Raw genomic sequence first — 15379 nt, 5'->3', positions numbered from 1 at the left:
TTACAATTTACTCTTAATTTGGACATAGGAGACGAACACCAAAGGTAGGAGGAGAAGAGAGTTTTAACTTAAGGGCAGTTAAGTTTTTTTCACTTTAATTTTGATTAATTTAATAACAACTGGAAAAGATAAGCTATATTTCATTAGGTGGTTCTCATAATGGCTATATTTCCAATTTTTCCGAATACATGTTGTCTATTAATAATATGATACATGAATTAATAAAATTCTAGTACAATTAGTAATATATTGCACTAGAAAAAGAACATATAAATAAGGGTAGACCATGAAAAAGAAGGAAGAAAGACTTGTAGACAAAATACATAGCATGAATAACCAATTGCTACTTTACTAGACAAATGAAGAGAAATGCATTAGCAATGGAGGATAGCATATAAATATAAGTGTGTGTATATGTACATTTTACAATTGCACTCTTTCTCGTGGAGGAGCCCGGAATTGTAATCTATTCTATAGGACATGAATAATGTTCTAAACAATTACTAGATTTATTTATCTATTTGATGTAGCTAGTAATTAATCACCTTAATAAGTTTTTCTCAAGGATGCGAAGAGATTTTAGTGTACCGAGAAAATGGTTCGTTACACCAAGTGTTACAAAACAATTGGTTGGATACATCTAAAATAAAATTAAGTAAATTTTATTATGACTATTAATTTTAAAATAAAATTCAGTAAATTTATTGTAACACTTGGTGTACGAGACTGTGTTCCAATTAACTTTTTTCTCCAAGGATGTACTCAATCTTTGTATCCACTTTCTTTTGCCCTAAATTTCATAAGTCATGCCCACTTTCAACATGCGCTTATGAGGAATATCAAATACTTTATCACTCTGCCTCAAATTTCTCTTCAAGATATTGTAAGCATAATCAATCAAAATTCTTTTCGCTAGACCAGCTCCTTTGGCAGCCGTCACTTCATTTTCCCCAATCAAATGAACAACTCCCCACCTCCATGCTTTGTCTATTGCCTCAATATCTCTGTCCAACAAATCTTGTTGGTCATCTTGATCATCAACTTGCTTCTTCAAATCCTCCTTCAAATTCTCTCCACCGTTAGCCAAAGTCCCGTCTTTGAATTCTTCCTTGATCTCAAACTTGATCTCCCCATTAGTACTGTGCATATTATTTCCTTGAGATATCCAAAAACTATTCTTTATGAACTCTTTCAACTTTTCCACCAACAATCCTTCGAAGGGTTCGTTCTCATTGCGAACATCCGTGTACCCGTATCTTGCAACACATCTGAACACATTCAGATCGTTAGGCTCTACTCTCCGAAAAAGAAAGCGCTCTTCCAACGGAACCTTGCTTATAGGCAACGATTTGATTGAGACAAAAACAAGGACGGAGTGTAATGCAGGAACATTCGCAACATAATGATTGAAGATCGGCGGGATGCCTTGAACAAGTTCCGAATAGAACACGGCAAGGCCAGGCAAACGAGAAAAGTTTGCATCAATGGCGATTTCTTTGAGTTGTTCGGGAGAAATTTTGTGATTAAGCTCGTAATAGTACTTCCTTTGATGCACATCATTCCACACAAACATTACAAACATCAACACTGTGGCAAACGCAAGGGGAAGATATCCGCCCTGGTTAAATTTGTAGAGCACTGAACTTAGATACAGAAACTCTACACTTCCAATGACAAGAACATATGAGATGACGAGGAATATGTTGGTCTTCCATATCATGATCATGATTAGCACTAGGAAGGATGATGTAAGCGTCATTACAAACACCACTGCTATACCTGTATATATATCCGTATGGACACAGAAAAATTTTCCTATCAGACTTTTAATATGGACCATGTATTAATTTGACTCTCTTTCTTGAATGTGAGACGGTGGCTCAGGGTTAGATTGATTATGGCAACATAAGCATTTGTTTGAATTTGTCCAAAAAAAAAGAGCAAGAGAACATTACCGTATGCATTGCCGATCTCTTCAGTGCTTCGAAACCCTAAAGTGACTCCAACACAAGCTAACATGAGAAGGTAGTTCACTTCCGGAATGTAAACTTGTCCGGCATACTTGGTCGATGTGTGCACGACTTTCACACGAGGGAAACACCCTAATGATAGTGATTGTTGGATTATTGAGAAAGTCCCTGAAATCATAGCTTGACTAGCTATGATTGATGCCATTACAGCCACTCCAAACATGGGCCAATACAAAGGTTCTGCATGCATTCAGCACAATTAGTACATAATCCGAGACGTATGGGTAGAAACTTAACATTCTATCCATTAGAATATTATGGAGATTTGATCCTTAGCTCGTAAAAGGTTACTATAATTTATAATATTATATTCTTACTTGGTATTGACTCGAAGAAGGTATCTTCAACAAGAAGATGGTGCTTGCGAAGAAAAGAGGCTTGTCCAGTGTATGCCAATACTAGAGCTGGATAAGTAACTGCGCACATACTTATTTGAATGGATCGCACTGTGAAGTGTCCCACGTCAGCAAATAAAGCTTCAGTTCCTGCAATTTGTGAATGTAATTGGTGCTTTCATTAATAAATATTTTAGTGTGTAAGTAGAGAATTTGAAGAATTTAAAAGAGTTATAAACTCATGGAATTTTAATTGACATTTCATAGATTTTATGTGAATTTTGCGTGAATTCTCTCAAAATATGATGGGAGAGAAACTGGATTCGCTAAAACCTAAAATACACTGATACACTATATATGGAATTCCTCTAAATTCATCAAAACACTTAATTTTTTAAATCAAAATCTTGAATCCACATGGACTTATAAATTAATTCCTTCAAAATCTTTGATTGAGTACACCCGCATTGCTATGAACTTGTATAAACTCTTTAAAAATGTTGATTAAATACCGTTGGACTTTTATAAATTATTTAAAATCCAAAATAAACACCTATGTTTTGATGAAGAAATTTTAGATTACTAAGAAATTTTAAAATGATGGAAATTGAAATGACGAGATTTTATTTTCTAGAATTTGTGAATTTTCTTGTTTGGTTAACCGAAAATAACAATGGAATTGAACACAAATTTTGTTATTTTTAAACTCTCAATCATAGAAATTAGGAAATGACACATATTTACATGGAATTTAAACTTGGGGAATTGGAGGTTCTAAATTCCAAGATTTTTTTCCACGCGGAAATTCTAAATTTCTAGGTTTATGAATTCAAACAAGAGAATTTGTATATGTCAATTTATAAATTCTGACTTTTATTCAAATTCCAAGTTTATTTCCATCGTCCAAACATAGGGAATTTTGAATGAAGTAAATTGGAAACCTGTTATTGCTAAGGCAATGCCACCAAGAGAAATCCAAGCGTCTTTTTTGTTCCTCCTGAAGTAATCTACTATGTATTGTGGGTTTAGAGCCTTGACCACCGTCGGATCAAACTTGATGAAGTTGTAGACACCAATTCCAGCAATCATGATAAACCAAATGCAAATAATTGGTGCAAAACTGTAGCCTACTTTATCAGTTCCAAATCTTTGAACCATGAATAGGCCAATCAAGATGGCTACTGATATCAAAACAACCCAATCTGTACACACAAATTAAATTAAAATTAATCACATTATCTTTTCACTATCCATTTTATATATCACACACAAATTAATAATATGTGTATCAAATTATCATTACCTTCTGTCATTGCAGATGTGGCTCGTTTGATTCCTCCAACGGCCGCAAGAACTGCCATCAAATTGGAACAAAAAAATTTGTTACATGTTCAAGTCAAAAGAAATCAAGCACATAATCATGCGAGAGTAAGGGACGCTACTGATTTTTGTCTTATTGCAGAATTAATGACTCAAAATTTTAGTGCTCCAGTCAGTGACACTAGTGGCGGATTCAGAAAAAATTATTCGGAGGGTCACATATAAAAGTTTAAAAATATTTTTTTAGACATATAATAACCTTAAAAATCAACCATAGTTCCATCATTCATAACTTATAAAACAAATAACAATACAAGTTACAATTGTCCACGACGAGTTTTGATATTTTGAAAATGCTGCATTATAACTTCATTATCAATGGAAGAAAAAACATTGCTCTCAGTATAAACCATCATACTATTACTCAACCATTGATCTCCATTCGGTTACGCAATGGACATTTCAAAATATTCATAGCAAAAAAGCTCTATCTGCTGAAGCAGTAGCAACCAGTAGACCCATAGCTAATGTATTTAGCAAATATACATGATTATACACATGTAATTGGCTAGTTAATATTTTATAAATAAAAAAAGGAAAAATTAGGTTCTCATCCTTCCTTTTACTACTCTATTGATTAAAATCCTATTTATTTTTAATTTTTGATCAAGGTCCTTGGTATTATTAAATCATTAATTATTTCAATAATTAAATATTTTTTATTTCTAAATATATTCATTTAATGTTAAAAATGTTACAATTAGTATATTTATATTTATGACTAAATTTTTTATCATATATTTTTAGTTTTAGTTTGTATCCATTTTTAATATGTAATTTTTTTTTAATTTGTACCAATTTTCTTTTCAATTTTAATTTGTACCCATATATTAATTTCTTTTTGTGCCCATATTTTTTAAAGTTTATTTGTATTTGTACCCATATTTTTTTTTATTTTGCTAAATGTACCCATGCTAATTATATGTACCCATTCATGTAAAACTTTTTAATCTTAAAATGTACTCATTCTTAAATATACAAAATTGTTATATGTAAAATGTACCATTTTTTAATATAAAATCTATTCAATTTTTTTCTAATCCATTTTTAAACTTATATGGGTACATTCTTTTTTCTTTGATTTTAAAATGTATCTATGTCAAGTTTAACCGAAGAAATTTACTAATGTTATTAAGCCTAATATCTTTTTTTTTTTTTTTTTTTTGTGATTTTGAAGAATGTACCCATGTTTTGATTTTTTTGGTTAATTTTGATGAATGTACCCATGTTTACACACACACACACACAATAGTAGATTATATTTTAATATTTTTAATCCCACAAATTATGGTTTTTTATTTAAAATCTCATTTATATAAACAACTAAAATTTCTAATTTTTAATTTTAAAAAAATAGTAACGTACATAGAAATAAATTATCACATTAATTTTAGGGATCTCAATCAAAAATTAAAAACTAACAAGGTTTCAATTAAAGAATATTCATGATTAAGGACCGCATCCAAAATCTCCCATAAAAAAATAATAAAAAGGCCAACTTCTCTTTGAGGCATTTTATGAAGCAGTTGGAGGGCATGTATTGAATGGTGACTCCAACTTTCAAAAGGGTAATGCTCAAATCATCCATCGTGACCACAAGAGTTTGGTGGGTCACTCGAGTGACACCAATGAGCATGGCAGTAGAGAGATTTTTGTCAAAACTACAAAGATGGTCTTGATGAGTCAATATTATATTATATATTTTACCCTATTCTTAGTATAATTTGATAATTATTTTGGTAGAATTTTGATACTTTGCTTTATATTTTCAACATAGGACATTCGACTTCCTCTGAAGCAAAACATGATCAAACGGATGAATTTTGGAGGGATACGAATTAGAGGACATTCGTGTGTTCCTTAGCTTGTCCGTGTCAAAATCTCAGCAATTTCCACCAAGCGGTTATTTTCTAGAGATTAAATGAATGAGCAGTGCAAGTTGCTGGAAAGTGACATTTCTGGGCTTAAACTACGTTTTTGGAGCCCAAGATGACCTCAGATGGGTTCTTGTCCTTCTGAAGAAGTGTTCAAAATAGTCCAAGTTTTAAATCCAGCTATTTTGGACCAGTTTTGGAGCTGATATAGGTCCAAAACGTGGCTATGCAAGATTTTAGGCGAATTTACCAAGTCAATTTAGGATTATGTTTCCTATTTTATTTTAATTTATTTAGTTTCCTATTTTATTTTAATTTATTTAGTTTCCTAGTCTTATTCTAAGACCTTTTATTAGGAGGATTTTATTTAGAGTAGTATAAATAAGCCTTTTGGTAGACCTAGGGTTTAGGGAGAGGGTAAAACGCATGCAATTTTTGGAGAGAACTTTTGGGGCAAAGCTTAGAGGTTTCGAGACTTATACTTTCAAAGTGTTTTCATTCTTTTTCTATTTCAATAAATTCTTTTGATTTTAATTATGAATATGCGTAACTAATCCTTTTTGCTAGGGTGAGGCCATGATCCTTAGCAAGAATATGTAGTTTCATTTTAATTTCCTTATGAATTTATGCATGCAAGTTTTGGATTGTTAATCATTGTGCTTTAAACTATCTATTTGTCTTAGTGATTCGCGACCATTAGGATATTTAGGAAAGTAATTCGATGCAATTTTGGCGCAGAGCTGTCCCTAAAATTGACTAAGGCTTCTTGTGGTTAATATGTGTAACCTCTTAGGATGGACGACACATTTTAAGGGTTATATGGTTTTTCAAAGGGTTTTCATAAAACTTAATGAGTCTTGCATGTTCACATTCGATCTGGACACCACGGACGGGTTGCATGTTAGATATACATTCTATGTTGGAGGTTCCAAGTAGGATATATTCTAGGAAAACCTAACCTTCAAAATATGCATGTATGGTTCATAAGTAATTAGCAGAGCTACATAGGATTGTTAAGGTGACGACGGAATCTAGTACTTTCTCACTTTGAATTCTAAAAATTGTTTATTTCTCCTTCTTTAAAATTGCAGTTTTTAAGTAATCTTTTTAATTAAATTCGTTTTTCTTAATTTAGGTCATTAAATCACCCTTTTCCAAAATTTTGTTCTAAATAATTAGTTGAGAATTGATTTGGTGTTAATCTATTTAAATTAATCCTTGTGAAGAACGACCTTGCTTAAGCCAACTATACTACGACAATCTTGTTTCTCTTGCAAGTATTTTAAGTGTTTTTATCCTTACTTTTGCAGGCGGTAAAAATCCTATCAGGTCTCAACATCGATATTGTTTTTGACTTGATCATTTGTTCAATGAGATTTTATACAAAAAATAGATCTAGATAGAACTCGTAGTGAAACTATTCAATATATAAAGAATTTAACCTTATTTATTATGTTTTCGAACAAAGATATGCTTCAAGAATTATATATATATATATATATATATATATTATCAAGCAACCATGTCAAATGACGCGAGATATAGATATATACGTTTTTTTTTTTCTTTTTAATTAAAGATTTGACAAACCTGAGATGCAAGGAGTGAGGACACCATCACCAATGACCATGGACGTACCAAGCATGGTGGCGCATAATAGAAAGACTTTGGCGAATGGGCTGTTCTCTAATGAAGATTTAAGCCTTGATGCTCTCTTTACTCTTTTGGTAGGCAACTCAAGCTGAAAATTTGAAACATCGTGATCCTCCACTTGTTGACTTGGAGTCAAACCAACCTTGGCATATCGACACAGCAAAGAGTATAGTGCGAACGTCCCTCCTGCAAAAATATAAAAATTACGTATGTGAAGCGTTATATTTGCTCTAGTGATCTTTCTTTTTTTTTGAGGCTTTCATGAAAATGATTTGGACTAAATTTATTTTAATAAAAAACTTTATTTAATGAAAAAGACTTTAAATTTTAATGAAAAATTCTTAAATTTTAATGAAAAAGACATAATTTTAATATTTAAAAAAATTGACGTGCGGACCCGTGCGCCTTTCACACAAACTATTTATGAAACTTAGTGATACTATACTATTTATGAAACTTAACGATACTACACTATTTCTGAAACTTAACAATACTACAATGTTTATGAATCTTAACGGTACGACACTGTTTATTAAACTTAACGGTACGACACTGTTTATGAAACTTAACGATACTACATTGTTTATGAAAATTAATGGTAGATGCTTGTTCCAAATTTTTAGTTCTTTCACCAGAATGCAATAAAAAGATAAAAAAAAAAAAAAAAAAAACATGATAGAGATCAACGTCCACTCCGTTAAAGTCATGCATGGCTAATAGCTCAATACCATTACTAGAAAAATGGGTGATGAGTCCAACGATGTTGTCAATGATGTTGCCCCACCCCTACCCCCAACCATCCCAACCCCACACCTGACTGACTCCCTCCCAATCATACTGCCCCATATGTGGTTCTGAATTGGAACCCCCTTCAATTTGAAATTTTAATTTTAGAGGAATAAAATATGCTTGGATTGTGTCAAAGGGTTATGCAACTGAAGGATTGGTTGGGTGCTCTTTGCAAGTGCCTTTAGTTAGGTTTTTTGTTTTGTTTTTGTTTTTGTTTTCTTTCTCTTGTCCTTATCATTAAATAAAATTATAGGATTATTTTTTTATAAAATACAAAATTTAGAAGTCATTTTCATTATTTTTTTATTATTTTTATCTGAAGTTCATTTCGTACAACTAGGAAAGTAAGACACTTAAACTCCTAGCAACATGGCCAATATGGGCATTTTACTCTATTGACAAATATGAGTACATTTACTCAAGTGAAGCGTATTGTCAGTATAATAGAATTACGGGTTAAAATAAAATGAAATATGGTTGAAAAATCAAATTGTGTTTTCATGAGTAAGGGAGAATTCAAATATTTTTTTTTAACAAACGATATTACTTACGTTAAGGAGAGGATGAGGGCTTAACCTCACAAGAACTAACAATAATATGATTCAAATTCACCTTTGACCAGAATCGAACCTAAGATCTCTTACTTAAAAGTAAAGAGGAATATTACTAGACCATAATACTAACTAAGTGGCAGGAAACACTAAAGATAAAACGCTTTTTCAGCAATTGACTGAACTTGTATTTGCTTACTAATTTTCGATCCCCTGTAAAGATCTTTTAGATATCTGTTATTAAAAAAGGCTGATTTTTTTTTTGATTTGGCAATTTAGAAAAAAACTATCATAACTGGGTATTAGGCTATATCAGATAATATATATATATATTTTTTTTTTGTCAAACTATAGATTTGTTAAATTAGATGTTAGAATAAAGAACTGACGAAATCTAAATCCATGCCGTGGTGCAAGGGCAACACTCCTCACCATCACTATGGTAGAGGGTCACTTGCTGCTAGATAACATATTATTGATTTTATTAAAAATTACCCAAAAAAAAACCTACATCTGTGTATTTGATCTTATACGTGGTCAGAAAATCACACGGGGAAGGTTGGGGCTTTTATCGGATTAAAAAGACAAAATTAGGGATTTGAAATGGAAGAATTTATACGGGAATTCTTCATTCTGGAATTCCTCATTCTTTTTTATAGTTTAATTATAAGAAGTTTGACAAATTAACCTCAGCAATCAAAATATACAAACTAAAAAAGTTTGAGTCTAACTATATCTGATGAGGCACCGGAAGTCAATGTCCTTTTTTTATATTTATTTATTTCCCTTGAAAAAGTTGAGAATAGTTTAATTATAAGAGACCCTTAATTATATTTACGTTAGCGGACCTACAGGTCGGGTCCGGGCTATGTGTGTGTGTTAAGAGAGGGGAGTGCGTGTGCGTGTGTGTATATTAAATAAAATCGAGTGTGTGTGTGTATATTTATATATATATATATATATATATATATATATATATATATATATATATATTAAATATTTAAGTTTAAATAAAATCGAGTAATTTAATCGAAAATAGACTCTTTAATTATATCTATATAGATATATGAATTTGGTTGACTATTCTATGGATTAGGGCGGTGGTGTCTTTGAGCTTCAGTGAGGTTTCTGTTTGCTACCAGTGGCTGCTGTATTGAATGTGCTGTTTCTTGGCACTCTCCTTCTTTTTTTTCTTTGTTATGCCAACCTAAAAAGAGATAAGGATACGGGGCATTTGAAAACAACAACTGGCGTTGCCCCCCACGGAAACAAGAATATATAGTTAAGTAGGAAGGATTTAATAAGTGATCGATGTTGTTTTGTTTGTAATTATACAGATGTAGGAGATGTATGGAGTCTTACCATCGCCATTATCGTTGGCCAGTAAGACGATAAAAACGTACTTAATGAGAGGGATTAAGGTGAGAGTGTAAAAGATCAAAGAAAGAACACCCAAAATGTCATCGTCATGGTTGATGCCTTTGCTGAAGGTGCTCGCATACACATACAGAGGTGATGTACCAATGTCCCCGTAAACTATTCCGATGCTCTGAAATGCCAGTTGCATTATCACTGCCCAGCCAGCGCCCTAAAAAAAGTCCAAAAGAAAATAAATCACATGAAATCATTGTTATTTAGTACTTAAGTTTGACTGTATATCTCTGTACTTGTAAATGATAATCTCAAGTTTAACTCCAATAAATAACGAATTCGTCATATTTTTTTGGTTAAAAACAACTTATGTTAAATGAGAATTAAATTCCAACCCTCGTCATATTTTTTTGGTTGAAAACATGTAATAGTACTATTTTTATTAAATAACATAAGAAAAATGGAGACGGACCTTGGAGGCATGGCCATGGGGAGCTGTGAAACTGCGTGACTCGAGGTCCAAGGAGTCGTATCGTCGCAACTTTTGCCATGAAAGTTTCTTCCCTTTGAGTTGATCCTTATCATGATCATGATGATCAGAAACTTCCTGATGATCTTGGCTTCCTTGATCTGTAGGGTGTTCCACTAGTACCTCTTCATCAGGCATTTCTATAACACCTATGTAGCCACTTCTCGCACACACTCCAATTAATTTCTAGAGAGAGAGAGAGAGAGAGAGAACTGTGGGTAGTTTCCTCTTTGAGAGCAAAAGCAAGCTAGGTGTTTGAGAGAGAGTTGGAATCTGGGGTGCGCAATTATGGGGAGGTGTTCTCCTGGATGTAAGGATGGAAGGTGATATTTAAAGGCAAATTAAGGAAGATGCCACAATCCAAACGCGTACTCCCATATACTCATTTACTTTTTTACTCATATACATTGACCTATATTTTTACGCATGGTTGGCATATGTACATATAATGTTTGAATAAAATATATAGAAACAAATCTCATGGCACTAGCAGAACAATAGCTAGTTAGGACGAGAGATTTTTTGTTGTACTAAAAAATACTATTATGCAGTATTATTTTACACAAATTACAATACGTGTATTTAATTTTTATTAATAAGACATATAAAACATAAACCTTGCGAGTATTTAAAAAAACACATATTTCTCCACTAGGACAATGGCGTGTGAGAATAATGTGAAGCTAACCTAACGAGACATTCGAGGCTGAAGATGGGCTCCTTGTGTGAAACTTTTCTAATTGCTACATCTTTATTCTGTTACCCCTTAAACTATTAATTATTACAGTACCATATGTATATATGCCCTTGGCTTTTTTTTATATATTATTCACGAATTACAACGTCTAATTTTAGAAGCTAAGCATCCCTTTTCACACTACTGAAATTTCCATGTTTCTCAGGCGACGTCTCTATCATCCGTACTCAATATAGTATAAAGTTTGTTTGAAAAAAAAAAATTAATATACTATTAAATTTGGTCTCGTTTTTTCTTTTGGCATAGGAATTTTAATGCATGTTGTCCAATTAGATATTTCTGTTTTTGGATAAGTAGTTAAATGGCCAATAATTCAAGTTCTTGATAAATAAATTTTATTTTATATACCAGTGCCTCCACCATATTTTACTAAAAAATGCTAGCAACATTTGCACTTACATTTGCCTTTAAACTTTTTCACTTCTTCAAATTATACATGTCATTCGGAGACATACAAAAAAAATTTAAAGATGATTTGTAGATGATGATAAGAAAATGAACGGTTCAAATTATAACATTATATGGTGAAACGATGTCATGTGAAGAAGCCAAACAGTACCCACAACTGCACAAATATGATTAAGGAAAAACTATAGGATAATAAGCATGAAAATCAGAACTGGTGTGTAATGAAATAGTTAAGTACTGTACTGGTATGTAATGAAATAGTTAAGTACTGTACTGGTATGTAATGAAATAGTTAAGTACGTGAAACAGGTGGACTGTATAGCTAATTAAGCTAAATTTTCAGCTAATAATAAGAAACTGTATCAACACTGATCACAGTTAATTTGTTGCTTTGCATAGTTATAATCGGATAGCTAGCTAGCTTAGAGCAAAAGTGACAGACAGTTTTCTAGTGGAAGATGTGTACGTAATCGTCGTCATGTGTGACACGAGAAGGATTCAGGCTTTAATCTTTTGGAAGTATCAAAGAAAAGCAACAAGTGTTTGACTTATGGCATGCATGGTATGGCACAACCAAAGCTCTTAGTTCTTGGCATTGTCAAAATTCTACTGCATGCTGTTTAGCTGCGGTAGGGCCAATCAGCAGGCGTTAAGAGCCAAATTTGGTAATTTTTCTTGTGTGGCAATTGCTACTGCTAACAAGCCTTATGGCTTTTATGCCAACTTCCAACTAATTAGATCGATGTTGATTGTATTACAATATTTCACCAAGAATTTGAGAGAAAAAGTTCATCGGATCTTCCAAAGTATAGCTGGAATTAGTCATGAGAGCAATTATGCAGTTAATTTGTTTGCTCTCCATTTGCGGCCCGGAGGGTGATGTACTTGGTTTGAAAATCGTCCTATTATCATTTGTGATTTTCTTGTGGAGGATCTTTCCTTTCCTTATACTATGTAGCTTGTCTGATTTTGGAATGAAATGAAATGTCGCTTTTTCTTGAAAAAAAAGAAAGAAGCAGCAGTAATTATGTAGTTATTATTGAAATAACGCAGAATTAACAAGAAGCAAACAAAAAACTACAGTATACCATGCTCCCGTTTGATCACTCTGTCCAATTGATTCAACTAATTTTGAATTGAGATTCGGACCACTCATTTTAAATTCTACGGCCACATTAGCTCATGTTACTGACGAACAAAGTTGAGGTTCCACCATAAAACCAACTTACTTATAAGCCCATGCAAGGTTCCTCCTCCCATCAATGTAAGATTTATTCTCAATACGTCCCTTTACGTGTGACGAATTTTCAAGCCTAACACGTGGACAACACAACAGGATGATGTGGAGTGTGTGTGGCCATTTGGGTTCACATGTGGGATAACCTAGCTCTGATACCATGAAGAAAGTTGATGTTCCACCATAAAAACAGTTAGCAATATGGGGAGTAACCCAAATATAAACCTATGCAAGGTCTTTGCGCCCATCAATGTGAGATTTATTCTCAACAACTGACCCACCTTACACAAATTAAGGGTCCTGGTCTCTCTCTCAGTCCGGATCTCTAGGTTTATTAACTCCAGAAAAGGATTCGGTCAGGATCTCTCCCATCAAAGGTTAAGTGATCCGGACTGTTGAAATTTGATCCGACTACAAACAAGGGGCCCTTTTAAAAGTTATAATAATTGTAACCGTTGAATCAAAATTTAACACCCCGAATCACTTGATCTTGAGCCTTTGATGGAAGAGATACGGACCGGATCCTCTTCCATTAACTCCGGACTTCAAGATCCGAAAGGATCTTTGATTCTACTATACCTTGCTTTATTGTTTATTTGTCTCATTAATTAATTTATGTTATATGTTACTTTCTAGTTTCTACAAGGCTCTTTTGAGTTTGGACTTTCTCATAAAACCTCCAATTGATTATGCTAATTAATTATTTCAGTTTGCATCTGTCCTATTGAATTATATTATGTATTACGTTCTAGTTTTTATAAGGCTCTTTCGAATTTTTTTATTTTCTCAGAAACCTTTTAGCCGAATTCGGTTTGTTGAGCAGGTCCAAGTAAGTGATTTGATCCGTATTAAGTTACAAGCTCGTTAGTTCCTATATTTATATGGGGTGGTTCCATAGTACCATCTTTTTTACACAATTTTTGCCATATGTTTTTTGTGAGGTTCACTCTGTAATGTATTTTAACAATCTAAACTGTTTATCTTTTATAACATCATTCATAGATGATCATTGCTAAAAATAATACAAATCCAAAACCACTAAAACATTCATTTGTAGTGAAGAAAATAGACTAATACAGTTTTACAACGAAACCCTAAACTCTTAATCCAACGATAGATTTAGATAATTTTTGGTAAACATGATATTTGAAAGAAGATCTTTAATCCAACTCAAAATCTCGAAGACAAATATTTACACGTGTATGTGACCTAGATCCGATTGTCATGCTAATTAATTTAGTCAAAGTATGCTCCAATTATTGTGACACTCACACCTATTTTCTTTGTACCTTAATTAGTAACTCAAGTGTTGCTTAATTAGTAACTCAAGTGTATGCTTGATTAGAGCAAATTAAATAAAGGTAAATCGTCAAAATGGTCTTTGAGATTTGCATAACTCATCACTTTGGTCCCTGAGATTCCAAATCGATAAAAGTGATCCCTAAGATTGTCCACCATCCATCATTTTGGTCATTCCGTTAAAAACTCCGTTAAGTGTCCTGGAGCTCTTGGTCGGAAGTTTGGGCAATTTTCAAAGCTTTGTAACTCAATCGTTTCTTAACCAAATTCGACCCATAATATATCAAAATGAAGATAGGAAAGTGTAGAATAAGATTATACCTATTTCGAAGCCCAATGGTTACCGGAGATTGCCGGAAAATAGCCTCAAAGTTGACTAGTCCGAGTGAAAACTTGAAAACTTGCCGGAAACAGGGTAGACTTTAAACGTTCATAACTTCTTCAATACTCAACAAAATCAAGTGATTCAAAAATGAAAATCATACTTCTCAATGAGAAAAATAGAATGGTACCTTTTCTATGGCTAACTCGCCATGGTTTGGCTTGAAAACGGCTCGAAAGTGGCTGTCTTTGTCTCAATTTAGCCACTTTCGAGCCGTTTTTTCGGCCAAACCACACTGATTTAGCCATCGAAAAAGGTACCATTCTCTTTGTCTCATCGAGAAGTATGATTTTATTTTTTGAATCACTTGATTTCATTGAGTATTGAAGAAGTTATGAATGTTTAAAGTTTACCCAGTTTCCGGTGAGTTTTCAAGTTTTCACTCGAACCAGTCAACTTTGAGGCTATTTTCCGGCCATCTCTGGCAACCATTGGGCTTTGAAATCAGTATAATGTCATTCTACACTTTCCTTATCTTCATTTTGATATATTATAGGTCGAATTTGGGTAAGAAACGATTGAGTTACGAAGCTTTGAAAATTGCCCAAACTTCCGACCAAGAGCTCTAGGACACTTAACGGAGTTTTTAACAGAATGACCAAAATGATGTGTTGGTACCACATATATTGGGCCTCAGACCTTGACACATTGGGCCTCAACATTTGGGCCTCATTACCCAGCCCATAATTATGTAAACGGAGGAGCCCCTTATTCTATGAAAGGGGACTCTTCCCCCCTTACAAATCAGAGTTTGGGAACCCAACAGAGGGTAATACCCTCACAA

At 33.1% G+C, this 15379-nt stretch overlaps 1 protein-coding gene across 1 annotated transcript; it reads right to left on the bottom strand.

Moving 5' to 3' along the window:
* Nucleotides 1–376: 376 nt before the first annotated feature.
* Nucleotides 377–10650, bottom strand: LOC126615859 (potassium transporter 5-like). Its single transcript, XM_050283778.1, has 8 exons — nt 10456–10650; nt 9975–10200; nt 7210–7458; nt 3669–3719; nt 3307–3567; nt 2348–2515; nt 1956–2210; nt 377–1779 (listed from the first exon to the last, which is right to left on the bottom strand). The coding sequence occupies exons 1-8, from the start codon at nt 10648–10650 to the stop codon at nt 791–793; spliced, it is 2394 nt and encodes a 797-aa protein (XP_050139735.1). The 3' UTR covers nt 377–790.
* Nucleotides 10651–15379: the final 4729 nt, after the last annotated feature.

This window comes from Malus sylvestris, chromosome 3, assembly GCF_916048215.2.
Source record: "Malus sylvestris chromosome 3, drMalSylv7.2, whole genome shotgun sequence".
Lineage (NCBI taxonomy): Eukaryota > Viridiplantae > Streptophyta > Magnoliopsida > Rosales > Rosaceae > Malus > Malus sylvestris.
This window is presented reverse-complemented; position numbering and strand designations above follow the sequence as displayed.

Coding starts and splice junctions, on each gene's coding strand:
- LOC126615859 (XM_050283778.1), bottom strand. CDS start 10,650: ATGCCTGATGAAGAGGTACTAGTGGAACACCCTACAGATCAAGGAAGC. Junction 7,459..9,974: donor GGCCAACGATAATGGCGATG/GTAAGACTCCAT, acceptor ATATTTTTGCAG/GAGGGACGTTCGCACTATAC. Junction 3,720..7,209: donor CCTCACTCCTTGCATCTCAG/GTTTGTCAAATC, acceptor ATTTGATGGCAG/TTCTTGCGGCCGTTGGAGGA.